We start from the raw sequence: 24,831 nt of genomic DNA, 5'->3' as shown, positions 1-24,831 counted from the left end.
GAGATGGAGACGCCATGTCCAATTGGTCTCCGGAAATCCCAGGGGGCAATCAGAGACAGGAGGGTCAGATCAGACCACGCTGACCGGGGTCTGCATATTCTCCGACAACCCCCCCTGCCACCGGCTGTCACGAGAACCCCACCACGGCCAGGACGTCCCATCCACCACAGCGTTGGGCTGTGGAGGACGTGCTGGTGGTCCACAGTTGCATTCTGTTGTTCACATGGTGGTCGAGGAAACATCTCTGCTCCTACTTCCGTGGCTATCGATCATCAACAGAGTATAGGGGTTCGTATACGGTTAGCCTAACCCTAACCGAGATTGGCCCCATTCACAAACCGGATTTCCCCCCGACAGGACCGAGGCTTGCGGCACAGGACCTCGATGTACTCTCCGAGCATGGACGCCATGCCATTAGCTCCAGTAGCGGATGACAGGAGGAGACAACAGGAGGGGGGTCAATGGTACGGATCCGGGGCAAGATGCAGATGACACGGGACCATGATTGGGAGACGGAAGTCCCTGGTAAGTGGGGAGGGGCCCGTTTCGCGGTGTTACTTTTCCCTTCGGTGCTGATCGACATACTGGCGTTTGACGGTTTGAAAGAAGTAGAAGGAGGGGTTATCTGGAGCTTCCCACCCTGTGTCCGCCCACCAATAGTTGACCAGAGAGGACCTGTCAAGTCAGGCCCGGTGGGAGGAAAGCGTCCTGCGGAACGTGAACCGTTTGCCCTAGCTGCACGCTTAGAGATAGACTAGCGTGCTGTCGCCCCGAGAAACCCAAAGGATCGTCGTGGTGGGAATGTGGTCCATGGGCCACACCCGACCATGCGCCGCGAATCAGCGCCGGGTCGGCATCGTAGCCAGCTAGTACTTTGGACAAATTGGGTCTGGTTCGGACGGCTTATCCCTCTCCTACCGCGTCTCCGCCCCGTAGGTGGTGGTGCTCCACCCGTGGTGGTATTTAAGCATGGCCATGATCCTGACATCCCCACTTCCAACCACACCAAACTCCCTACACACCTCCTCACAATGGCCCCTAAACCCGACGCCGACTTCAACCTGGCCAACGGCCATGGCTACATGCTGGACAGCCACTTCCGCGCTGCCTCGCGCCTCAACCTCCAGCACTACCTCTGGCGCGAGGCCCTGGGCTACGTCGTCCACCCGTCCATCTCGCTCCCCAAGGCCAGCGACGCCCAGGTGGCGATCGCGGATATCGCCTTTGGCACGGGCATGTGGCTCATCGACGTGGCGAAGAAGTACCCGAACGCGGAGCTGAACGGGCTCGACATCAACCTCAGCCAGTGCCCGCCGAGCCCGTGGATGCCCAAGAACATCAAACTGCAGCACTGGAGTCTGTTCGACGACGTGCCCGAGGAGATGGTCGGCAAGTATGACTTTGTGCACGTACGTCTGGTCATCATGGTCCTGACCAACGAGGACCGCACGCGCGCCATGACCAACTTCTACCGTCTGCTCAAGCCCGGCGGCTACCTGCAGTGGGACGACATGGACTCGGTGCGGACGCGCGTCAAGAAGATCGACCCGAACATGGAGACTCCCGCGCTGGACCAGCTGCGCCTGGCGTGCTGGGCGGAAGGCCGCCATGACTGGATGCTGGACTTGCCGGCGCTGCTTAAGGAGATCGGGTTCGCTGATGCGAAGATGGAGCTGAACGATGACGAGGACGATCTGATCCGGCCGTTTGGCGACCAGCATCTGTGTACGATGGAGGAGTTCGGCGATCGGTTGGTGTCTGTTGGGGAGAAGGATGGCGCGAACCGCTTCTATCGCTTTGTGCATGAGTCGGCTGCCGAGGGGCAGCGTGGCGCTGCTTTGTGTATTCCCCGGTTTGTGGTGGTCGCGCGCAAGCCGCCGGTCGCTGAATTGAAGCTGTAAGCGTGTTTTTTTTTTTTTTTTTTGTTTGATGTATATATGGGTTTATCGGTCAATGTATCATTCATAATTATGAAAATTGTCTCCTTATAATTATAGATGACAAATGGGAAGAGCTTCTGGGTTCATTCTATATTCTAAACTGTCCCATCCCCGGTAGTTGGTTTGATATTATATCTGGAGATGGTATTTATCTGGCGAGCAATAGCTGTATCTGGAGATCCAACTGCAATCGTCAAATATTGTCGATGAGAATGTGATTAAACCATATAAGACAATCCAGTCAACCCTAAGCAAGGGTTGTAAAGAATGTCGATCCATTGAAAATTCTAAGATCCAGCGGTATCCGCCCTTATTTCACCCCTTGAGCAGCGCCCCTTGAGCAGCGTTATTATAAACTTAGCATGACTTGCAGGGATCTACATCCTCTATGCGTGTCATCATTCCCTGATTTATATATGGACGTGCTCCGCCGTGCTTCATCTTCCACGCCATATCCCACTCTGGCGATTGACCATAGCAGATCGAAAGCTCCCCCAGTGCAACAAATTGCATCCCTGATAATATTGCGATTCAAAGGACCTCATCTACATAATCGCTAAGTTGAGGATCAGCTAGGGAGGATACATAAGAGAGCCAGTCACTGACGGCAAGGTCAGTATTTGGAAACAACAAGAGAAATGACATTAGCAATGTCTGGTTCCCTCTTGCACGCAGGCGAGGATTCTGATCGAGTGACTGTATCAACTTCCAATTTTACCATGCGTATCTAAGGGGCCATATGCTTCTATCCTGTTGTGATGATGGCTGACAGGAAGGACCCAACCCCCAGTGCGCCTGTAATAAAGGATCCTTAATACTAAGTGATCTTGTTTCACCATTACACCGATGAGGCATCAACTGGCGTGAGGGGCGCTGTGATAAAGTAGTACACTTTCAGTGACTAACCTTGGGTATGTTCTCTAGTATCTCGTTGTGACTTTCATACAATCCGAGCGCAACATGTCTAAAAATGATCGGTGATCCTTGCGACATGTCTAACGCAGTCCCTTGCCGTGTCTATGTGGTTAGGTGTTGGAATAAGATGACACATACCGGTAATAGTGTTGAAGTCCAAATGCTGCTACGTTTTATCTTTGCTTTGCTAGTATTATATATTGTCCTTTCTAGTCAGGCCTCATGTCTATTACCAAAGATTTGGTCCCCGTCAAAACATCTCAATAGACCACCATCGGGAGCACCACTCGCCGATCCCCCTCTCCGTCAAAGCATCGTTTATGGCCGCGTCTAGACGTTTATCGTCGGATACCAACTGCGCCAAGCCACTTGGTGTATGCGTCGCCGCGAGATTGATTTTCGGGAAGGTTGGAGGGCGTGTTGGCCGTCCGGCTCCTCATTCTGTGGTCATGTCAGCATCATGGGAGGGTGTATCTCACAGATCATCCTCCCGTCCAGGTTGTATTCCATAACGAACTGCAGGGTGGGGACATACACCAGCGTCAATAAACCCTCATCTGTTCACTCAACAATACAATTAATATAACTAAAGACACCTGATCATCTCTGAAATTTCCCCGCATTTCCAGAACCAAACTAGTCATTAAACCAATCCCAACGCGTGTCTAATTCAGCCCGCCAACCTCCCCATCACCGCCACAACCACCCTAGTCTACACAATTAGCTGGGAACACCTCGGTGTAATCCTTTCACATGAACCCCATAATCCCCCCCTTGCTGAAGTATAAGCAACAGACACAGATGATAATCCCCACAATAGTGCTCCCAGAATCTCCATCCCAGTCGATCAAACCCACCCAGCACCCCATCATGATCTACCGGGTTACCCACCAGAGCAGCGAGACGAACTATACCCAAAGCCGACACGGCACGGCCTGAATCTGTCGCAGGGATCGGGCAAACTAGTCCAAGAAACCAGCGTGACAAGTCTACGCCAACGCCTTACGCCATCCATCCCAGCAATGAGAGGCCTTTCTCGAAGCGAACCCCGCATTCGTGGATCTGCGGTCTTGGCTTCGTGCGGTGCGGACGAGATAAGAACTGTGTTGTCTGGCTGTCGCCTTCATTTCTCCTTTCTTTCTGTTTCTGTCTTCGACTTCTTCGAGACAGGAGAATGTAAAACGGTGTTCAGCGTGTTTTACGAATCGGCGACGAAATGGGCCACCAAGATGGAATTGAGGCCACCGTCGTCTTAGATGGCGAGGACAGCCAGACGACGTTGACTCTGCTGGCTGCTGTGAGAAAGTTTCCGCGGATTGTCGCGTACATCTTCGCTGTGTGTCCTGCGATTCTGTTGTTCGGGTTCGACATGGTTATTGTTAGCACGCTGACTGCCATGCCGGGGTTCCAGTGAGTGGTCCTGGTCTTGAGCGGTAAAGAGCATGTATAGTTAATAAGGTGCACAACAGAGAAGACTACGGCGTGAAATACGGCGACAAATACATTCTACCCTCGTCGTGGCTAGGCGTGTGGACAGCGGCGCCCAGCATCGGCAACGTCCTCGGCGCGGGCGTCGCAGGTTGGGTATACGACAATTGGGGACGGCGATTCTCGCTGCATCTAGGCTCGTTCGAGTCCGCGCTGGGCATCGCCGCTTGCTTCTGCTCGGCCTTTTCACCCGACCCCGACACAAGGCGCGGGATCTTCCTGCTCGGAAAATTGATCGAGGGCGTTGCGGCGGGGCAGGTGATCTGCACGGCGCAGACGTATTCGTCGGAGATCGCCCCGCTCAGTCTGCGGGGTTCGACACAGGCGCTGATTCCTGTTATGACAATGTTGGGTCAGTTGATCGGGGGTCTTGTGGTTTTTGGGTGTTTGTCGGTACCCGGACGATGGGGGTATCTGATTGCGCTGGCGTCGCAGTGGGCGCTGTCGCTGCTGCTGGTCATCACCGCGGTGTTCATCCCCGAGAGTCCGCCGTACTTGCTGCGCAAGGGGAAAATCGACGCCGCGCGCCGGTCGCAGCGACGACTGCATGAGAAGAGCGTGGATACTGACGCGCAGGTCGACAAACTCTTGCTGCTGCTGGAGCAGGAGCGGCAGAACAGCCACGCGACGGCTGGATCAAGCATCACCTTCGCCGATTGCTTCAAAGGCACTGATTTGCGACGTACGGTCATCGTCATGATCGCGCACCTCATGCCGCAGTTTTTCGGGCTGGGGCTGATGTCCAACGCGAGCTACTTCGCCCAGACGATTGGTATGAAGCCGAATCTCAGCGTGCTGATCCTGATGGCGGGGATTGCGGTCGGGTTGATTGCCAATATCATCTCTGTTTGGACCATGTCCGTGGCGCGACGTCGACCGCTCATGCTGGTCACTCTGGGGATCTGTTTTGTGCTGTGGACGCTGATTGGGATCTCGGGGTGGTTCCCAACCTTGAGCTCGACGATTTGGTATGTTCCCTCAAGAGTAACACAATATAGACCTTGAAGGAAACTATGTCTAACTTGAAGTATAGGGTCACTGCAGCCTGCATGATCTGCATCATCTTCGTCGCCGGCAACGGCATCTGGCCAGCCTCAGTCCTCGCCGCAGGGGAGACGTCCTCCCTGCGACTGCGGGGTCCGACGCAGGCACTGGGCTGGATCATACACAGCATTACGGCGTGTGTGTTTGCCGTCATCCTCCCGTACATCTACAACACCGATGAGGGCAATATCGGCGTCAAGACGGGGTTTGTGTATACCGCGTTGTGTTTGATCAGCTTGGCACTCGTCTGGCTGTACATTCCCGAGATGCGTGGACGGTCTGCGGCAGAGTTGGATATGATGTTCGCGCTAAGACTGCCTACAAGGGCGTTCCGGCATTGGACGCCGGAACAGGGGAAAGTGGGTGCTTAGTATTATTGTGTGGGGGTTTTTGCGTTGGAGTTATTGTTTGGGTTTGGTGGTGGCGATATTCCCTCGGCGTTTTGTACTTTCAATGCGGAGTGTGGCAGGGTTCATTACAACTGGGGTATATATCGATATGGATGAAATGAATGTAGCATATTGTCTGCTATTGTATTGGCTTTCGAGGTGTACAAGACAAGCCATGTTCCAAACTTCATGTCAAAGTGGGCCGTACCAGGACGTCCAACTCAATCTTGCCACCCTCCCATAACTAAATTCAATCGAATCACTCTGTATGTGATGCTTCATCTATGCACATAATAGATACATCCGTATACGCTGTCTTCCTCCATCCCCGTACCTCATCGTTAATTAAGATCGACGAGGCCACCTATACACCCCTCGATTAGGGCTAGCCCCCGCTTCCCCGATCCACATCGCATCTTTACCGCGGAAAGTCTGTCGAATTACCCCATCGCTGACATTTCTATCGAGTAATCCCGACCCAAACTGCCCAGTCCGACTGTATAATTGGCTGCTCGGTTCCAGATTATATTCCCCGCAATCCACTGCAGTTGCGATCGGGTAAGAACCTGCTGGTGCTGTCTCGGGTGAGGGTGCCGGTAGTCTTCAGCGAGGGGTTGCGATATCAGTTTAGCTGTAGACTGTTTATGACTCATGTCATGATATTGTATCTGTTTACAATATTGTGAATGGTGACAGTGATGTTTGTATAACATCTAATCAACAAAATGGTCGACATCTCCGCGAAGAGAAGAAAACTGGATACTCCCGACCCAGCCCTAACCCAACCATCCGCCTTTCGCAACGTCTCCTCCTGCCGACGGTGTCGTCTGCGTAAGGGTCGCTGCGATCAGCGTCTTCCTCGATGTCGACCCTGCGAGAAGGTCGGCGCGCGCTGTATCAGTTACGATCCGATCACGCGCCGCGAGTTTCCGCGCAGTTATGTCTACTTTCTTGAGACCCGCATCGCATATCTGCAGAGCGTGCTAGTGAAGCATGAGATTCCGTTTGAGCCAGAGGCCGCTTTCGACGAGAAGCAGATTGCGATGGCGACGTCACCGACCGCTGAGATACACCCTGTTTTCGATTCGGATGCAGAGAACTCTTCCAATATAGAGCCCAGCCCAGCTGAACAGCCAGTGGATAAGGACGACAACAATAGCCGCCACAGCAGCAGCAACAGCATCCTGCGCAGCGCCACCACCAACACCACCAGCGCCCTCCTCGAATCCATACCTCCTAGCAATCGAGCCCTCTCTCCCACGCGCTCGTCCCTCCCAGACCGCGACCTCGCCAACCGCCTAGTCCAGCTCTACTTCGAGCACGCCAACCCGCAACTCCCCGTCCTGCACCGCGGGGAATTCACCGACCTACTAGCGGCGACATACGCCACGCCGGACACCGCACGGCCGACGCGCACTCTCTTCTTCCTCTTCATCGTCTTCGCCATCGGCGCCGGCATCGTCTTCGAAGACCGTCGCGAGGACGCAAACGAGCGCGCTAAACCAACAAAAAGCCAACCAGAAGCATACCACGCGGCCGCAATCTCCCACCTCCACTCCCCCTCCTCATCAACCAACGACTTCACTCGCCTCGAATCCCTTCAAGCCGTCATCCTCCTCGCGCACTTCGCCCTCCTCCGTCCTGTTGCCCCAGGACCCGCCCACACAGCGAGTCTCGCCCTGCGAACCGCAATCGACATGGGCCTGTACATGGACCGTCACGATGATCCCCACCCCACCACTACTACCACAGTATCAACACCAACGAAATCCACATGCTGGACACCCCTCGACCAGCGTCGCCGTCTCTGGTGGTGCGTCTACAGTCTCGACCGCCTCATCGCTCCCTGCACGGGCCGCCCCTTCGGCATCGCGGACCAGGTTATCTCGACTGGGTTTCCTGCTATCCCTGCGGACCAGGCGATTCGTCAGGCGGGGTGCGTGCCTTGCTCGAAGTATATCGCAAGGCATTATTTTCAGCTGCGCGTGTTGCAGTCGGAGGTGCATGAGGGGGTGTTGGGGTATTGTGCGGCTAGAGGGAGGGATTCTTCTTCTTCTGCTTTTTCTGCTGCAGCTTTTTCTGGTGATGTAACTGCTGCTGCTGCCTCCTTTCCGTCTCCTCCAGTAGGAGATGATAGCGATAGTCACAGGACCAATGCGTCCCGCTTCCTGAAAAAGCTAGGAGTCCGCTCGTTCAGCGAGTGGGTAGGCAATGTCCGCACAAGATTAGACGCATGGCGGGCGCGCGTGCCTGTCGTCAGACGTCCCGGCGCGTGGTTCCCTGCTGCGCTGTTGGAGCTCGACTACTGGTTGACGGTAAATTTTCTGTACCGGGGGAGTGTGCGCGTGCCGGGGGGTTTGGCTTGGGATTCAGACTTGGGGTTCGGTTTGGGGCTGGGTGGTCGGCCTGGGGTTGATGAAAATGGGGATGAAGATGAGGATGAGGAGGATGAGAATGTGTCTATTGAAGTCGCAGAAGCAAGTCAGAAAGTGCTGCAGATATACCGCATGATGCATCATGTGCGGCTGGTCAACTATACTTATCTGGCGACGCATAGTATTTTCATGGCTGGTACGTCCCCCTTATTCCTACCGCTCGCCTTTGGTATATCCGTTTCTGACGTTTATTTTGTACGCAGGCAGCTTCTTCCTCTTCACGATCTGGAACTCACCTCTCGTGCGCAGTCGCCTGGTATTATCCCTCCCATCATAGTCCATATATTATAAAGTATCACTAATCCTCGCCAGACCCTCGACGAAATAGACTACACCCTCCTAGCAGGCACGTCCGTCCTCACCGACATGATCGACAAATACCCGCACGCGGAATCCTGTCGCGATGCGCTGGCCCGCATGGGCGTCGCTACCGTGCAGATGTGTTTGTCGACGGGGGGATTCCGCACGGATTCTGTTCAAGATGAGGGTGGGAACGTGGGTTCTTCCCAGGAGGAAGGTCTATCGAATCAGAATCGTGACTCTGGTCGACGGCAGGTTGAGAGGGACCCTGGTTCAGGCAGTCTGTCGCCTGTTGGGATGAAGTCTGTTGGTTTGGCTGGTTTGGGACACGGTGGGGATGGGCAGGGTGATGGGGTCAGTCCGTTGAATCTGGATTTTCTGGATTTGGATCTGGACTTGGATGTGGATGTGGATGTGGATGTGGATGTGGATTTGGATATGGGGGCGGGGTTTGAGGGCGTTGGGCCTGTGTCTTGGGTTGTGGATGGGATGGAGGGGGAGGGTGGTATGGAGTCATCGTTATTGAGTGCTGCGTCTGGAGGCTGAAGTCTGATATCCTCATCTGGTATTGGAAACTCAGCAATACATAATCATAATCAACATACTAAAGAATCTGTCACAACCATAAATCCCGATGCTCTCACCGTGAATAGTACACAATTTACCCATACCTCACCATATCCAACACCATCCGAAATACCCTAAAGACAAAACAAAAGCCAATACTAGAAAAAGAGAATGAACTCACTGCGCCGCCCTAGCAGACCCACGGCATCCACACCAAAACCTCACACCAGCATTCCCACGAACCGCCATATGATTATCCCCACAACTCAAACACACCATACGGTTCCTCACACTCGTATCATACCGCAGAACAGCCCCGCAAATATCCACAGCCAGCCCATCCACCTCGACCATCATCCTCTTGAAGCGCTCATCCTGCAGCAGTGGCTCAATATGCTTCACCAAGCACTTCGCCACCGCGGTTCTCAGATCTGGAACAGTGGCGTACACCTCGTCCAGCACGTCCAGCAGCACGGCGTGATCGTGCAGTTTGTCTACGGTCAAGCTGAAGGCCTGTTTCGAGGCGTACCGCAGCGAGGGGACGAAGAATTTGTCGGCGACGGTGTACTGCGTTATGTGTGCGACGATGGCTGCTTTGTGCGCTTCTATGTTTCCTTCGCTGTTTGTGGTGCTGGTGGCGGCTGTAGCTGCGTTTTGCGCTTCGGGGGTAGAGGCGATGGTGGGATTGTACACCCCGGTGTACATGTACTCCAGCATATCGGAGATGGTGGTTGGGTCTTCGTCCTCGAGGGTCACGTTTGTAGCGGTTGCTTCCTATTTGATCGGTTCTTTAGTTCGGTTTCTTCCTTTGCTGTAGGGTTGGGTGGTGGGTACGTGAGCGGGTGGATGGTTCTTACCTTCCATTTACCCAGGAACATGGTGTGGAAGTACCCAGACTGCGCGGCTAGAATGATCCTGGAGACGTTGAACTGGGTATCGCCTACGATGATGGTGAAGTCGGAGAGCTTGCCCGATTCGTGGATGCTGTTTCAGTTAGTTTCGCTCCGGTCGGATAGTTCCTAGAGTGGATAGCCTTACATTGCGAGTCCGTCGTGGATTGCCATATCCGGGGTGACGGTTTGTTTGGTTCTCGCCATTTCCATAGTGTTTTGTGTTTGTTCTTGATGGGGGTGTGCTGTAGATTATGGTCGATGGACGATGGGTGATGGACGATGGGGGGTGGAGGAAGGAAAGTGTAGATGAGCAGTTGACAGCATCGTGAGCTGCTTATATAGCCTGATTTAACTGGCTTTCATTCACTTGATCTTCTTCTGGTGGCAGTGACAGGACGACCTAGATGAGTGAATGTGTTGGACTCACTTTGATATCTATATGTGACACTTATAGATATGACATCATTTGATAGAGCATACAGTGGCAGGCAGTGACTTATAGCACTATATCACTGGCAGTACATCGCTCACTGCCCTAAAATAGTGCACAGCATGTCAGTCAGGCTTGATATATCTGGTATCCCAACTGTGAATGATAATATGTCATGAAAGGAATTACCACCCAGCTATAAAAGATATCATGACACCTGTGTCCGTGGTAATCTTTACATATTATATCACAACATAATGACACAGCTAATATGCACAACCTACAATAACATCACTACCAAGGTTTAGTAAAGCAAGTAACATCTATATTATCTCTAATCTATATCCCCGAAGATCCAGAAGTCATTCGGCCTCGACTCCCCATCCATATCAATAGGTGATAGGGATAGGGCTAACCACCGGCAGTGACACAGCACACACCCGGGCCCCCGCATGATGGACACCAAGAGAATCAACAAAATCCCTAGTTCTGATCCAGCAGTCCACAAAGAAAAAACACCCACCCACCCACACATCTATATATATCCATAAATATAATAATCGTAAATAAAAAAAAGAAAAGGAAATAAAAGGAATGAAAGGTGGACAATGAATGAAAAAGTTTGACGTGGCCACCGCCTATAACCGCGACCGCGACCTGACCGGCCCGGTCAGTGCCTGTCGGGGACGGGGACGCGGAACGCAGCCTGCCAACCTGCAGAGTGCAAAATTTCTTTGCTGCACCCACGCTCGCTCACGTCCGCCGGAGATGATACCCGGGCCACTGCAGAAACCGGATCCCACCGAGCCCACGTAGAGCGGTAAGGAAGATGGAAGAGAGAGAGGGAACCGTGGTGGGATGGCTGGCCTAGTGGATCACCAGGACCCACCTACTCGGCCACGCCAGTTGGCGCCCACGAAACGATGGGTTAATGGGCACTTTTGCAAAGGAAGAGGCAGACTTGATGCTGCTGATGCAAAGGGCGCTTTAGGTTCATTCCTCGTCCCACGCGCGCAGCTGGCCATGAAGCAATGCCCGGCCCTCGTTGTTGGCGAACCCGCCGATCCCGAACGCGGGGATAATGCGGCACATGCGTGTGAGACTGGCTCCGATCCAGTCGCGGCTGACGCGCGCCATGCGGTCGCGGGCGGACAGCGGGTGTGGCCGGTTGTATAGGTCCAGGCCGAAGAGGTGGATTGGGGTGCTGATGAGCTGGATCGAGGCTGGGATGGCCATCTGCGCGATCAGGATCTTGGAGAACTCGCCCGAGGCTACCTCGTCGGGGATGTAGGGGGAGATGATGGAGGGCAGGTTGAAGGATCCGAAGATGGTGAGGCCGTCGCGGAGGAGGAAGGCTGAGTAGGTGGCTAGGGGGATCTTGGACCGGGGCATTGCGCGGAGGATTGCGCTTTTTGGCGCTGGTGGGGTGGTTGTGCGCGGTGCTCCGGCCTGGGGCGTTGAAGTGGGCGTTGGGGAAGCCGTCACTGGTGGGTTGTGTGGTTGGCCGAAGAGCTGGGCGAATTTGACGTCTTTCCAGATCCCGACGGACGAGTTGACGACGAAGGTGGAGAGGAAGGTCGTCAGGCCGGCGATCGCCTGGTCCATGTGTGGGTAGACCTGCGATAAGACCGTGTCTGTTGCGTTGGCCGTTGCAAAGGTTGCCGTGTAGAGGCCCCAGACGAGCAGACTAGGTCGGGAGGTGAGAAAAGTGGCGGGCTGCGTGATGGACAGCCAGAGGTGTCGACGAAATGCCGGGAGGAGCGGTTGATTGTGGGACGATTTCTCAACGACCAGTCTGGTGGTGTGTCAGTCCGGGGTGCGTCGTGGGCATGGGAAGATGACCTAGTACCTGTCGAGAATCATGACGGCGGGCGTCACCAGCGTTGCTGAACCGGCAGCAACGAGCGCATCTGCCGTGAGACATTCCACCAGACGGCTCCTTCGCTGAATCTCGAACGACAGGCCATGACGAGGGTGTAGGTCTTGTGCCATGATTTGACTGTTCAGGCTAACAGTACGCGGGGTGTTCGACCAGTATATGGATCCTCTGTCGTATATCCAACAAGGGGAGAAATTCGAACAGAATGAATTGGGAGATTGAGAAGGAACAAAGACGTATATACCGTGGATGGGCTGGAGACGATTAGGGCTGCGAGTGACGTACGTGCGTGTATACAGTCAGGAGACGGATAAGGGGTACGTATAGTTATATAGGGTAAGAACAGCAGACCCAACCAACAGAGAGGGGCAGCCAGGAGATAAATAGCCAGATCACGTCAGTCCACGATGCCCAACCATCCCACAGCCCTGAATAGTCACGATTCATCGCCCCTCTCCCACCCCCAAATCCCCAAGAAACGGTATAGAGCTGCCACTTCAGTCCGCTGGCTCTCGGCGCGGCCCACCAATCACAGCTCAACCGGGCCGGCAACCCGGGTACCCTCGGGCGCCCATCATAGGCGACTCCAGGCCGAAACCATGTGTAATAAAATCGACTAACAGACTGAATATCGAACAATAATGCCAATGGTACAGGAAAAGTGGACACTTAAGCTTCGATGGCCAGCGGGAGTTCCTGGTGGACCGGGTTCTAGAAGTGTTGATTTGTGCCGGGTGGAGTTGCCCCAAACTGAAGGAGGCAGACCCTGCCCTAAGTTGTTAACTCGCTGAGGCCCTGATCTCCGCATGATCTACCACCGTCGTGCCGGGGTTTTCATGGGTGAAATCGGGTTGAAGTCTGCAGCACTCGCTCAATACCGCCTCTTGAGCGATTTTGTGCAGGCGAGATCTCTGCGGTTGGATCGGAGAGAACCACCATCACACTCGGCAGGACCCGCTGTAAGGACCGTCAACGTGGCCTCCCTGTCATTTGCCCTATCTTGCAACGTAGCGAACACCTGGCCTGAAGATCACTGTTGGCTTTGTGTTGTACAGCATGCTGTCTCCGACAAGGCTTAGTTATAACTCCCCAGTCATTTGCTGACTAAGATCCTATCGAGGTGAGGCTGTTCCTATCTCTTCCTACCTACTCTCCTGTGGGGAAGGCTAGCGGAGGTCCGCTCAACGCCGAGCGCCCTCATCGCCGAAACAATACCACCGGGCAATACGTCGGTTGCTTCTTACAGAGTGAACTCCATTCTGGAGGGTGCACAGCGGTGATAAAGCACGTGATCAAAAATTGGTCGCATTAGAATCTGGCGGCTAAGGTGGCCGATCATCCCAGCAAAGATCTACTCGGAACCTCCCCTCCAACTAAGTGTACTTCCCTTGCAAATGGAAGATGAATGCAAGCATCGACTGGCAAGAAAACGCTCTGGAGAAAGATTCAAGAAAAAAAAGGGGAACAAGGGAAAGGAAAATAAAATAAAATAAAATAAAGAAAAAGAAAAAGATATAAGAAAGAAAAGACAGCTGGCGTAGGCTGCGTGCAAAAACCAGACAGATGTTGAAAGACAAAGATCGCAGTGGTAATCGGGGACACGGCATACGAGCTCACATGATCACGCTGCGGCGGTTAGATGACGTCCAGCTTACCACACAGGGGATACAGGGTGAAAATCCACGTACCAGCACGAGTTCTGTTTCTTGGCCGACGTGTAGAACATCTTGCTCTGCGCGCTCAGCCCCTCACTCTTCGACACCAGATCGTCGATCTTCTCGCCTCGTTCCAATACCTAATCGGTCGGGTCAGCAGCCGCCGGTCGCAACAGGGTCCTCCCACACATACACTCTCGATGGTCTTATGGAGCACGATCTTGGTCTCGTCCAGCTCCTTCTGGATCTTCATGATGCTATCCACCTGGTGCGGGTCCTGGTAGGAGGTAATGTAGGTCTTGAGCGCCGGGAAGGAAACGGGGTCACGTGAGGCCCCCGCATTGGGGTGCTGGGCGAGGAACTCGTCGAGCATCTTGGACAGGATCTGATGGGCGGCCAGGGAGGGGTATTCGTTGTCGCTGATGATCACACCGGCAATTCCCTGGGTGCGAGCGTAGACGTGGAAGGTGAAATCTGCGAGAGGCAAAAGGGGGTCAGGGGTGAACCTCCATCCAGGGTCCACGTCTCAACTTGCCTTGTTCCTGGATATCCTGTCTCTGGCCCTGTTTCGTGCGTTCGGCCACGGTCTTGCTGAACATGGTGGTGAACTCGGAGACGCTGTTTCTGGTGAAGCGCGAGTAGCTGCTCAGCTCGCGTTCGGCGCAGAGCTCGACCGCCGGGGTTTGCGCATTTTGCAGGACCTGGTAGGAGTTAGTGGTGGAAATTTTATCGAACCGGTCGCCGTATATTGAGGGGGGAATAAGAACGCACTCCGATGTAGACGAGCTTCATTTTGAGAGGGTGGTGCGAAATGGATGGACGGGAATAGGTGACGTCGGGGAAAGTTGACAGCTGGGATAGATGAAGTTGCGGGGACAATCCAGAGTGGCCTCACCGCCTTGTGGCTGCCAATGTAATCAGATGAGCTGGCATGTCTGTCCAATACTAACTTTGGTAATAACGACTGAATGTTATATTTAGGTGGTCTTATTGATCAATGTAGTGGGATATTATAGAAGATTTTTTTGATCTTCACTGTTAATGGAAATTTACGTTGGTACTCCTATCGGTAGAGATATGTTGTAGAGATATATCTTGGGGTAATACGTGCGTCGCGCAAGGAATCAAGAACAATCAGACGCATTCAAGGAGAATAAATGAAAAGCATAAACAAAAATAGGAGCATTTAACCATCTAATCTTTTTGCATTATTTTCCATCCCCTGGGCGAGAGAACCAATTCTATACTAAAAAGATGATACATGGTAGATCTAACTATAGAACCTCCAAGAAAGATCGCAGACATCAAGAAATTCGAGTATGCAATGAGATAAAAGAGAAAGGTAAATCTTGAATAATTAGAAGCTTTAGGAAATTAAAAACAAATATTACTATTGGATTTGACCAAATCTCGTTGGAGAAAAAGGCCCTAATTAGGGCCCACAGCCAGCTCCTCATAGTTATGGCGAGTATACCCTAGGAACAGCCAAATAGACCGAACAATTGCCGATGAGATGCAAGAAGTGACATATACTGTACCCCCCGTGGCTCTATGTCTACGACTGTAACGTCTACTATATACGTTGTCATCGTTCCTCTAGATGAATAGCACGAGTACTGACTTGTTTCAGACTTGGTCAGATGTCCCAAGCGCATACTCCATCGTGTGCATGTATTCCCCATATAACATAACATTTCGGTAATTATCCGAGACCTAGTACCTCAAAGCTGCCTGGGCCAGTTATCTAGTCCCTGATAGGGGTTGGCTAGGTCTTGCTGCAGAGACAACGACAATCCTCTATGATGTCTAGCCACCATCATTCCCGATCTTGACGAAGCCACGCAAAGTATATGGAAGAGCTAGACCGGCCGCTGATGTAGATCTTGGCGTCTAACAGTCCATGACCACTGTGAGACTTGAAACGGGCGAGTCCGCATGCTGTCGGGGCCTTTTTGTTGGTAAGATATAGCATAAGATTAGGTCCCACTCTGGAGGGGAGTGAGAACTAAGATTTCCTTGAAGCTCAGTATATGTGCGAGGAGAAAGAGCCTTAGCTAGCTTTCTTGTGCAGATTGCAATCGCATTTTCCCGGACACTGATCATCAATTGAATGTCTATTGTAATGGCTTCGGCGACGAGGACCTGGTTCTCCGGTTTTCATATAATTGGGACGTAGTGATAGGGAGAGAATGACGTAGTGGCCCGAAGGTTGCTGTCAAAAGGTTCAGTGCTATGATATTTGGAGATTCATTATGACCTGGCTGACTTGGCAAGCTTACTGTAATGATTGAGCACTTGCCTTGTTGTTGGAGTAGAGAAAATGAGATATTGTGAAGGTCTTAGATACTACATCCCTAATTTCGTCTTCATTGAAGCCTAAAAGGACCAAACAAGGACCTGGTGGAGTGTTAGACAGCCACGATCGAATCCTCCTGATTAACCGTGTTTCCGACCATGTGATGCCATGTAGAATGAACCTTGTATCCAATTCAGCCTGAAGCAAATCGGCAATTGATGCTGCCAGGAAAGCCGTGAATAATCCTGGTCCAACACAGATGCCTAGTCAAACACGGGGAAACTCACGAGAACTAACAAATGTGGAGATCTGCACCGCCGATCATTAATCAATTCATCACTCCTTCGATCTAGAATTTCTCCGTTGACACACACTTAAACACCTGTTTCTCCACACGCAGGGGTTCCCTGGCAGATGGCCCAAGTTATATGTTTTATCCACCACCTTAACTGTCGCCAGATATAGGCGGAAATTAATTATCCTTGTACAATGAGAGCGACATTTGCCGCGACAGACCTCGACAGGCCGACTGCCAGATCGCCTAGAACGGTAATAACAGGCCAAAGAGGGGCCTGTCGATCCGTTAAGCCTTAGGGCGCGATGGGCGAAATACCGCAGAGGACGCCCTCGATCTATTTCGATGCCTGCCGTACCTGAATGCAAAATAGCCGGAACTACTCCGAACCCCAGCGCGAAATGTCTCTAATCGACCTAGACTCTGCCTGAAACAGACTGAAACTTGAACCTTCTCCGATCGTCCGAGGCACTGAACCAAATGTCGTAGATTAGCCTAAAGCTTTCCCGTAAACCGACAGGCCTGTGTATGAAGTCATTCGCATGTATAAATGGAGCGCAATTCCTACCACCAGCTGGAATCTGCAACCACCAACTATCACAACACTCATTATCAAGAATCTCTCAAGTCAACAAACCCAGCTTCAGCAATATGGTCTACCTCAAGGCTCTCACGGGCAGTGCCCTCTTCGCCTCTCTGGCTGCTTCGTCCGTCATCGGCGCTCGCCAGGGAACTCCTTCCCTCAATGACGTCCTGGTGGGCAAGGGGAAGAAGTATGTGGGAACTTGCGCCGACGGAGCCCTGCTGACGAGCGCCGAAAACGAGCCCATCCTCAAGGCCAACTTCGGACAGTTGACCGCCGAGAACAGCATGAAGTGGGATGCCACTGAGCGTGAGCCTTCCTTGTCTTGACGATAATCAGCATGCACGGGATCGCACGCTGACAAGTCCGTTCATATCTGTAGCGAGCCAAGGTGCCTTCAACTTTGATGGCGGTGATGCTCTGGTATGTATCGCTGCGTGCAAGTATCAAAATAAGCAGTGTCAAGCTAACGAAACCCAGATGGAGTACGCGACTGCGAACGAGAAGCTCGTCCGCGGCCACACTCTCGGTTCGTATAAGGAAGAAGCACCGCAGCATTCATGTCAGATGCTAATTGCAATCGCTGCATGTAGTTTGGCACTCGCAGCTCCCTGCGTGGGTTGACGCCATCGGCGACAAGGAGACCCTGACCCAGGTGATCAAGGATCACGTCACGGCCGTGATGGAGCACTACAAGGGCAAGATCTATGCTTGGGTGAGGACGCTCCCGTTTAAATAAGTCTGCAAAGCGACCGCTGACAAGGGTACTAGGATGTCGTCAACGAGATCTTTGCTGAGGAGGGCGGGCTCCGTGACAGCGTCTTCTCCCGTGTCCTGGGCGAGGACTTTGTCCGCATCGCGTTCGAGACGGCGCGTGAGGTGGACCCCGATGCCAAGCTATACATCAACGATTATAAGTGGGTGTCTCGTATTTTTGTCAACTGGGAGAATTGAAAGTCCGCTGCGGGGTTACTGACGCTTGCTGCTTAGCTTGGACTCGGCGGATTACGCCAAGACGCAGGGCATGGTCGAATCCGTGAAGAAGTGGCTGGATGCCGGTGTGCCCATTGATGGCATTGGTGAGTTTAATATATTGTCCGTGCCAGATGATGGATAGAATGCTGATGTGAAGAACTTTAGGCTCTCAAAGCCATCTGAGGTAGGGTGCTTGCCCGGTTGTGGACGAGAATATCTATTAACTTCAGGATACAGCGCCGAAGGATTTGGTAACTCGGAGGGTGTCAAGGGATAAGTGTTCCCGAATTACCCAATTAATTGAACAACAAAGCTGACGTAGCTATACAGCTCTGGAGGCTCTTGCCAGCACCGGTGTCTCCGAAGTGGCCATCACCGAGCTTGACATTGCGGGAGCCGCCCCCGACGCCTATGTCAACGTAAGGGATCTCCCTCTTGGAGTCTGGGACGTCACTAATGTTTCCCTTTTAGGCCTTCAACGCCTGTCTCGAGATCGAGACCTGTGTCGGTATTACCGTCTGGGGAGTCTCTGACAAGGTGAGCAAGTCTTCTCCTGAGAACAAACCGCACAAGAAACTAATGGGTGTGTCCTACAGGATTCGTGGCGGGCGGATGAGAGCCCCCTGCTCTTCGACGCCAGCTACCAGCCCAAGGAGGCATACAATGCGCTGATCGCTTTGTAAATGGTGGTAGACGAGGAGGGCCTAGTGGTGGTTGCATGAGATTGGACTTCTGTATATAGCTGACGTGGGGTTGTATCTGCCAATGGACGCTTTTGCTGGGATGCGTGTGCGGGCCATTACCCTAACTCCTTGGCTAGTATAGTGTATATTGGACGGGTCCACTCCGAGAGCCTCGCATTAGATTATAACCTCGTGTCAGTGTATAAGACAGATCATTTCCCAATTCCAATGACTTGCACTATCAACTCCTGCTAGAGATGCAGCCATCGAAATACTAACCGCCCAATATTTCCAGGATGGATAAGCTAACGGACTTGCATACTGGTTGAGGTTAGTGAAACAGCCGTTATATGCAACCATGCCGGTCCTGATCTTGGCCAGTCCTGTCACTACCATGTATTGGTCAAACGACCTGCAGAATTATGATGGCTGTCACCGGGCGAGCCGTGTCCCCTCTTTGGACGCATCCCTGCTAGTATGTCAACGGTCGACGCTGTTGGCATGTTGATCGTCGCCCGCTCCACAAGAGAGACCGGAACAAGAGGGGAGCAGAGTTTCAACCCGTGAGAGCTGTATAACCCCGCTCGAGATGAGGCTGAAAGTGTTATTGTATTTTTCGGGCGCCAACAGGGCATGGATAAATAGAGAGACAACCCCCGCTCCAAACAGGAGTAGAGAACCAAAGATAGTGTGAACACAATGACAGATTATACCGCTGGTTCATCACTGGCCACTGCGGCCGTCGCAGGAGCCCTCTCCCATATCCTCTACTTCAACAGAGGCGAACACCAGCTCTACGGCAACGCATACTTTAAGATTGCCTGGGTGGGGGTCACAGCTGCCATCTCAGCGCTGCATTACACCCAAAACGTCGATTGGAGTGAAGCGACTAGCACCGTCGCCCAAATCTTTGGCTCATACCTCGCCGGCGTATACGGCCACCTTATCTTCTACCGGCTCTTCCTACACCCTCTGAGCCACTTCCCGGGCCCAGTGGGCGCCCGGATATCCTCCCTGTACTCGATCCAATACCGTCGCCAGAACACGCAGGATCTCGTGAAACTGCACCACAAATACGGACCGATTGTACGTAATGGGTCCTCCGATCTCTCCATAGTCCACCCCATGGCCGTTGAAGCCATTTACGGGTCCAAGTCCCGCTGCTCCAAGGCTGAATTTTACGACTTTGCCGCTCCGAACTTCTCCCTGCAGACGTACCGCGACTACGACAGCCACCACCGCCGGCGCCGCGTCTGGAGCACCGCCTTCAGCGATAAGTTGATTCGCGGGTATGAGCAGCGTGTGCGCGTGTACCAAGATAAGCTTATAGACTATCTGGCTAGCATGAATGGGCAACCGGTGGACTGGCGCAAGTGGTCTAATCTGTATAGCTTCGACGTCATGGGTGATCTGGCGTTTGGGAAGGGGTTTGGGAGCATGGAAGCTGGTGAAGAGCACTGGGCGGTTTCGACCATAATGGGCACGATGAATTCCTTCGGGCTGTTCCTGCCGACTTGGCTGATGCGTGTGTTCACTAACATCCCGGGGCTATCATCGGATTGGTGGCGGCTTTTAGCCTGGTGTGCAGAGCGACTCCAAGAACGGATGAGTGTAGGTGCCCCTCTGTTTCTCTCTCCAGTCGGCCATGTCGGGAGCGCCCGTGGTGGTGGTCTTTCTTTGTGTGGGCTAATGTGGAGTGATAGAGTAAATTGGACATCCCGGATATCAGCTCTACGTTGATCGCTGCTTTGGGGGATAAGAAGCCTACTAAGGACGACTGGGGTCTGTTAACTGGGGACTCGCGGTTGATTGTCGTTGCTGGCAGGTGAGTACTTATGAGGACACGGAGACGCATCTACCACAGGAGAGCTTCTAACAACAGTGACAGCGATACGACCGCAGGAACCTTCGTGATCATGCTTCATACATTGCTGAAGCATCCCGCTGAGCTGGAGAAGCTACGCGCCGAGCTAGAGCCGTTCCGCAACGCCAACGGTCACTTCCTGAACTCTGATATAGCGAACCTCGACCATCTCAACGGTGTCATCAATGAGACGCTCCGAATGTATCCGCCTGTGTCGGGGGTACTGCCTCGCAAGACGCCGCCTGAGGGCATCGACATCGATGGCATACACATCCCGGGTAACGTGACAGTGTCGTGCCCTATGTATCCGATGGGAAGATGTAAGTTACCCTAGACAAGGGAGGGCGCGACGAGAACTATACAGGGAAGAAAAGAGCAATAAATACAAGATGCTAACTGGAGCAGCTGAAATTAACTACGAGAAACCGAACGATTTCATTCCAGAGCGATGGTACAAAAATCCCGAGCTGATCAAGCATAAAGAAGCCTTCGCCCCGTTCACAATCGGTGAGTCTAGAACCTTGACACTAGTGCATCAAAGATCGACTATCTTTATAGAGGCAATGATCAACTAACCAAGACGTGATAGGCGAGTACAATTGCATCGGGCGCCCCGTGGCCCTGCTCAACCTGCGCACCACCATGGCCCGGCTGGTAACCGAGTTTGACATCCAGCTGGCGCCGGGTGAGACAGGGGAGAAGACCTTCAAGGATTCGAGGGATAGTTTCGTTATTTACTGGGGTGAACTGAATCTGGTGTTCAACTCGCGGAAGTAGGATTCGGACAGAACTGGGCTTGCTGTTGCGATGCAGAGATCGACGCGCCACTGGGGATCAGGATCGGAGCCAAAACACGTCAGCTTGTGTAGGACGTTAGGGTTAGGGTTTGGGGGTGACTATCACGAAATCGTTTTTCTTCTTGTTGCTTGTTTGTTTTGTATATAAAAAAAAAACTACGATTTATCAATGTTATCTTGCTAGATGTTTATGATGGAAAAGTACACCCCAGGCCCACAGCAGACCCTCGTTGAACCATCCATTGATAATCGAACTGTCCACTTCATTCGACTGCGCATCTCGCTGGCGGGTCCCACCAAGCTCCACCAATCGGTTCAGAACCCCCCAGCAAGTTCAGCTGACCAATGACCGCTGAATGGCACGCCATGGCTCAAGGATGCACAGGATTGGGTGGTAGTAGAAGGTGGTGAATGAGCTGTTTCAGGTGTCATTCTGCACGGGGTTATAAATAAACATGGCGGGGGCGATGGCGAACCGCGGCATCTCATCTCCTCTCGTCTTACTCTACCTTCTCTACGGTGGTTTCTGCCCATCTTCTGCTCTATCTCATCCATCTACATATTGATACACTACGCATCATCATGCATTAGCCGTTAATTGTTGCTGCAAAGCGCACCCACCAGTACCAACTATCTGACCACACATACGGCGATGATCGGAGCCGTACCAGCGGCACCCCATATCGATCCACTCGAGTAGTTCATATCGACCAAACGACGCCAGTATCATCGATAACCATCGAACCACACAGAAAAAGGAAGTGGAAATGGCCAAACTCACAACAGCAGCCATAATCGTCATCGTCATCGTCGCCTGCCTCGCAGCAGTCTCCCTTGGAGCCGCCCTCACCAAACAGCTGAATCCCACCCAGCCCCAGGGCCTCAGAAACTATCCTCTCGAGCAGGAACGGTATATGCGGTCTGTGCGTCTCAAGAATTGGGGGGTATTTCATCGGGATTCTGTGCCACCGGGTCCGAGAGATGTGGAGTCTGCGTGTATGTTTTCGGGGATGAGATTGATATTGCTCTGCGGTGCTGGATTGGACTGACGTTGTTGTTGTTCTACTAGATACACCGGAGGAATCGTCGCGGTATTAGATATGGCTGACAACGGTATAGCATGTCGTTATTTGGATGTGAGTGACAGCGTGAGGTTTGGGTGATATGATATATCTAGCGAGATGGTGTTGGGCTGGCGTCTTGGTTTTTGGTTATGCTGCTTGGATGATACCGTGGGTTGGATAGGCTTGGATTGGATTATTTGTACTAAAGAAGCCGAGATTGTTGCAGGATCAAAAATGGATATTGCTTTATTACTAGCTAGTAGTTATGTATATTGTAAAAAAGCACCCTCTGACTACGTAGGATAACGAGCCAGGGTTATGCAGTAAGAGTCAGGACCTGGAAAGAACGTCTTCCGGAAGGACGGCTATGCCTGCGGATACATTCCCAGGGGGTCACAATTTTGATGTCATTGATATGTGGTTGTGAGGATATCAGTCAGTTAAAGCCCTCCCAAAGTTTCGATCGGTCTTTGTGGTGCGGTGGCTAAGATTCGATGCTGCGTATTGTTGACCTTAATCGCAGGATGTCTTGACCAAAAATCGACAAGTCGACACAGCTTATGAACTATAGTGTGGCTTACAGGTATGATGATTCAGCGAATTGTTCAAGCTGGTAAGTGGGATTCCTGCGCAGTTGTCTACTCCTTACTGCATACTATTGTTACCCACTAGTGCTAACACTTGCAAACTCAGTTGACTTGAACATGTGGGACATTTGGAAATAGGACGAAGCATGTGATTGTCATAGTCGCCGGCCGGTGGGGTCATAATTACCTGCTGTCGTTCTCCCCAGTCTCGCATCATACGATGCCATACTTTGGCTGGGATTGAGATTCCAGACAGGCAATTGAGCCGTAGGCCTTGCCATGCAGTATAGCCACCTTAATTCATGTGATGAGTGATGAGAGGGGCCGAGACAAATTGATCCGGAAAACCTAACCCTATATCTTCCATAGGTCTCCAATGCTACAGTCGATGCTGTGCGCTTCCGGATACTGATATAACCGCATAACATGCCCAGGGCCATACACGCCCCAACGGTGTTAGACCCTGTCCGAACCTTCTAGGCAGGCTTCCGAAGATGACGCAAGATAAACAAGAACATTTTCCAACCCGATAGATCCAGCCGTTGCTGGGACAAATGACCCGGCGTAGCACGGGAACTTTTGGAATAGACCGCCCTTTGCACTATGCTGTTATCTCAAATTGATAGCATTCTGGGCTACGCGATATATATACTAGTTGCGTGCAGCAACCGCGGTGCTCGGTCTTCCTATCACACGTCAGCGACAATGCCTTTGAAATTATTATGCCTTCACGGCTGGGGGACGAACGTCAAGGTGAGCCTCGCGATAAGCCCACCCCCGACTTTGAGCGTCACACTGACACCCACCCGGGTAGATTCTCCGGTCTCAGCTGAGTACGTGGCACCTGCCCTCGATCCGTCCAACCTACCTAACCATTCAGGCGGTCTTATGGCCAATTTGCGCCACGACCATACGGCAACATTCCACTTCCTCGAGGGCGACGTAGACTCGGTCCCGGGCCCCGGCATCGCAGGCTTCTACGACGGTCCCTACTACAGCTACCACCAATTTCCTCGACCGGTGAGCAGTCCGGACCCCGAGGGTGCATCCGTACTAGATGCATATGATCGGCTATACGAGACGATCGACGAGGAAGGGCCTTTTGACGGCGTGTTGGGCTTTTCACATGGTGGGACACTGGCGGCCAGCTTTCTCATCCACCATGCCAAGTTGTACCCCCAAGAATCACCGTTGTTTCGTTGCGCCATTTTTATCAATGCTTTGGCGCCATTCCGCATGGATCCCGGCACCGATCCTGTCATTGACCCGGATGTCGAAGGGTACATCAACATCCCCACTGTCCACATCGGCGGCGCCCAAGACCCCTGGCTCGAGTACTCACTCGCCCTACATGGCTTGTGTGATCCATCCCGATCGTCGTGGGTGGTGCACAGCCGTGGGCATGATATTCCGGGGGACAAGAAGAATTTGTCGGCTATAGCTAGCGCTGTACGGAAGCTATCCGTACAGGCCTTGACAATATGGTGATGCACGCGTCGCGTAATGGGATAGATGTTCGATTATCTTGTAGATCAATTTGACTGCTATAGTCTAATAACCACACCTACTGTAGGATTAGTAGTTGTATTGTACTGTGCATCGCAACGCGTAAACTCACCGCAGATCCTCGGGGTATTTTGGTCTCAGCCTGGTTGACATGTGTCGGGCATTAACCAACGCAGCGCATATGGCTATAATTCTGTCTGCTGGTGCTGGGCCCTACAATTACTGACAGATATTGCAACATTGATG

At 52.5% G+C, this 24,831-nt stretch overlaps 11 protein-coding genes across 11 annotated transcripts; 8 read left to right on the top strand and 3 right to left on the bottom strand.

The window, feature by feature from the left end:
* Positions 1-1,031: 1,031 nt before the first annotated feature.
* On the top strand, positions 1,032-1,901 carry P168DRAFT_299477 (class I SAM-dependent methyltransferase; the record flags this gene model as incomplete). Its single annotated transcript, XM_024838347.1, has 1 exon — positions 1,032-1,901. One exon carries the CDS (start codon positions 1,032-1,034, stop codon positions 1,899-1,901), a length of 870 nt encoding a protein of 289 aa, XP_024689760.1.
* Positions 1,902-3,155: 1,254 nt separating this feature from the next.
* On the top strand, positions 3,156-3,525 carry P168DRAFT_59642 (uncharacterized protein). The gene has a single exon (XM_024842038.1). The coding sequence runs from the start codon at positions 3,232-3,234 to the stop codon at positions 3,439-3,441; it is 210 nt and encodes a 69-aa protein (XP_024689759.1). The 5' UTR covers positions 3,156-3,231; the 3' UTR covers positions 3,442-3,525.
* A 546-nt stretch (positions 3,526-4,071) lies between these two features.
* On the top strand, positions 4,072-5,758 carry P168DRAFT_242544 (maltose permease; the record flags this gene model as incomplete). Its single annotated transcript, XM_024833811.1, has 3 exons — positions 4,072-4,265; positions 4,325-5,311; positions 5,377-5,758. The coding sequence occupies 3 exons, from the start codon at positions 4,072-4,074 to the stop codon at positions 5,756-5,758; spliced, it is 1,563 nt and encodes a 520-aa protein (XP_024689758.1).
* A 743-nt stretch (positions 5,759-6,501) lies between these two features.
* P168DRAFT_307035 (Zn(II)2Cys6 transcription factor) lies at positions 6,502-9,057 on the top strand (the record flags this gene model as incomplete). Its single annotated transcript, XM_024839074.1, has 3 exons — positions 6,502-8,347; positions 8,415-8,467; positions 8,524-9,057. The coding sequence occupies 3 exons, from the start codon at positions 6,502-6,504 to the stop codon at positions 9,055-9,057; spliced, it is 2,433 nt and encodes an 810-aa protein (XP_024689757.1).
* Positions 9,058-9,714: 657 nt separating this feature from the next.
* Positions 9,715-10,308, bottom strand: P168DRAFT_59631 (BTB/POZ domain-containing protein). Its single transcript, XM_024842037.1, has 2 exons — positions 10,117-10,308; positions 9,715-10,062 (listed from the first exon to the last, which is right to left on the bottom strand). The coding sequence occupies exons 1-2, from the start codon at positions 10,179-10,181 to the stop codon at positions 9,831-9,833; spliced, it is 297 nt and encodes a 98-aa protein (XP_024689756.1). The 5' UTR covers positions 10,182-10,308; the 3' UTR covers positions 9,715-9,830.
* Positions 10,309-11,394: 1,086 nt separating this feature from the next.
* On the bottom strand, positions 11,395-12,393 carry P168DRAFT_299475 (uncharacterized protein; the record flags this gene model as incomplete). Its single annotated transcript, XM_024838346.1, has 2 exons — positions 11,395-12,196; positions 12,251-12,393. 2 exons carry the CDS (start codon positions 12,391-12,393, stop codon positions 11,395-11,397), a joined length of 945 nt encoding a protein of 314 aa, XP_024689755.1.
* Positions 12,394-13,151: 758 nt separating this feature from the next.
* On the bottom strand, positions 13,152-14,900 carry P168DRAFT_312965 (palmitoyltransferase YKT6; the record flags this gene model as incomplete). The annotated part of the gene is made up of 5 exons (XM_024839614.1): positions 14,707-14,900; positions 14,471-14,636; positions 14,129-14,409; positions 13,969-14,075; positions 13,152-13,275 (listed from the first exon to the last, which is right to left on the bottom strand). The coding sequence occupies exons 1-5, from the start codon at positions 14,725-14,727 to the stop codon at positions 13,152-13,154; spliced, it is 699 nt and encodes a 232-aa protein (XP_024689754.1). The 5' UTR covers positions 14,728-14,900.
* Positions 14,901-17,177: 2,277 nt separating this feature from the next.
* P168DRAFT_321578 (endo-1,4-beta-xylanase) lies at positions 17,178-18,767 on the top strand (the record flags this gene model as incomplete). The annotated part of the gene is made up of 11 exons (XM_024840483.1): positions 17,178-17,418; positions 17,492-17,532; positions 17,590-17,638; positions 17,703-17,824; positions 17,881-18,026; positions 18,100-18,188; positions 18,250-18,268; positions 18,322-18,335; positions 18,415-18,503; positions 18,556-18,621; positions 18,681-18,767. 11 exons carry the CDS (start codon positions 17,178-17,180, stop codon positions 18,765-18,767), a joined length of 963 nt encoding a protein of 320 aa, XP_024689753.1.
* A 699-nt stretch (positions 18,768-19,466) lies between these two features.
* Positions 19,467-21,408, top strand: P168DRAFT_274784 (cytochrome P450; the record flags this gene model as incomplete). Its single annotated transcript, XM_024835449.1, has 5 exons — positions 19,467-20,378; positions 20,471-20,592; positions 20,656-20,951; positions 21,037-21,138; positions 21,221-21,408. 5 exons carry the CDS (start codon positions 19,467-19,469, stop codon positions 21,406-21,408), a joined length of 1,620 nt encoding a protein of 539 aa, XP_024689752.1.
* A 516-nt stretch (positions 21,409-21,924) lies between these two features.
* On the top strand, positions 21,925-22,744 carry P168DRAFT_293015 (uncharacterized protein). Its single transcript, XM_024837722.1, has 2 exons — positions 21,925-22,424; positions 22,498-22,744. The coding sequence occupies exons 1-2, from the start codon at positions 22,196-22,198 to the stop codon at positions 22,524-22,526; spliced, it is 258 nt and encodes an 85-aa protein (XP_024689751.1). The 5' UTR covers positions 21,925-22,195; the 3' UTR covers positions 22,527-22,744.
* A 1,004-nt stretch (positions 22,745-23,748) lies between these two features.
* On the top strand, positions 23,749-24,634 carry P168DRAFT_293014 (putative DUF341 family oxidoreductase). Its single transcript, XM_024837721.1, has 3 exons — positions 23,749-23,832; positions 23,894-23,912; positions 23,960-24,634. Exons 1-3 carry the CDS (start codon positions 23,785-23,787, stop codon positions 24,565-24,567), a joined length of 675 nt encoding a protein of 224 aa, XP_024689750.1. The 5' UTR covers positions 23,749-23,784; the 3' UTR covers positions 24,568-24,634.
* Positions 24,635-24,831: the final 197 nt, after the last annotated feature.

This window comes from Aspergillus campestris, assembly GCF_002847485.1.
Source record: "Aspergillus campestris IBT 28561 chromosome Unknown P168scaffold_12, whole genome shotgun sequence".
Lineage (NCBI taxonomy): Eukaryota > Fungi > Ascomycota > Eurotiomycetes > Eurotiales > Aspergillaceae > Aspergillus > Aspergillus campestris.
This window is presented reverse-complemented; position numbering and strand designations above follow the sequence as displayed.

Excerpts from the sequence above, each read along its gene's own strand:
- P168DRAFT_59642 (XM_024842038.1), top strand. The coding sequence starts at position 3,232 with ATGCGTCGCCGCGAGATTGATTTTCGGGAAGGTTGGAGGGCGTGTTGG.
- P168DRAFT_59631 (XM_024842037.1), bottom strand. The coding sequence starts at position 10,181 with ATGGAAATGGCGAGAACCAAACAAACCGTCACCCCGGATATGGCAATC. Across the intron at positions 10,063-10,116 it reads ATCCACGACGGACTCGCAAT|CATCCACGAATCGGGCAAGC; the intron begins GTAAGGCTATCC and ends TAACTGAAACAG.
- P168DRAFT_293015 (XM_024837722.1), top strand. The coding sequence starts at position 22,196 with ATGGCCAAACTCACAACAGCAGCCATAATCGTCATCGTCATCGTCGCC. Across the intron at positions 22,425-22,497 it reads GAGAGATGTGGAGTCTGCGT|ATACACCGGAGGAATCGTCG; the intron begins GTATGTTTTCGG and ends TTGTTCTACTAG.
- P168DRAFT_293014 (XM_024837721.1), top strand. The coding sequence starts at position 23,785 with ATGCCTTTGAAATTATTATGCCTTCACGGCTGGGGGACGAACGTCAAG.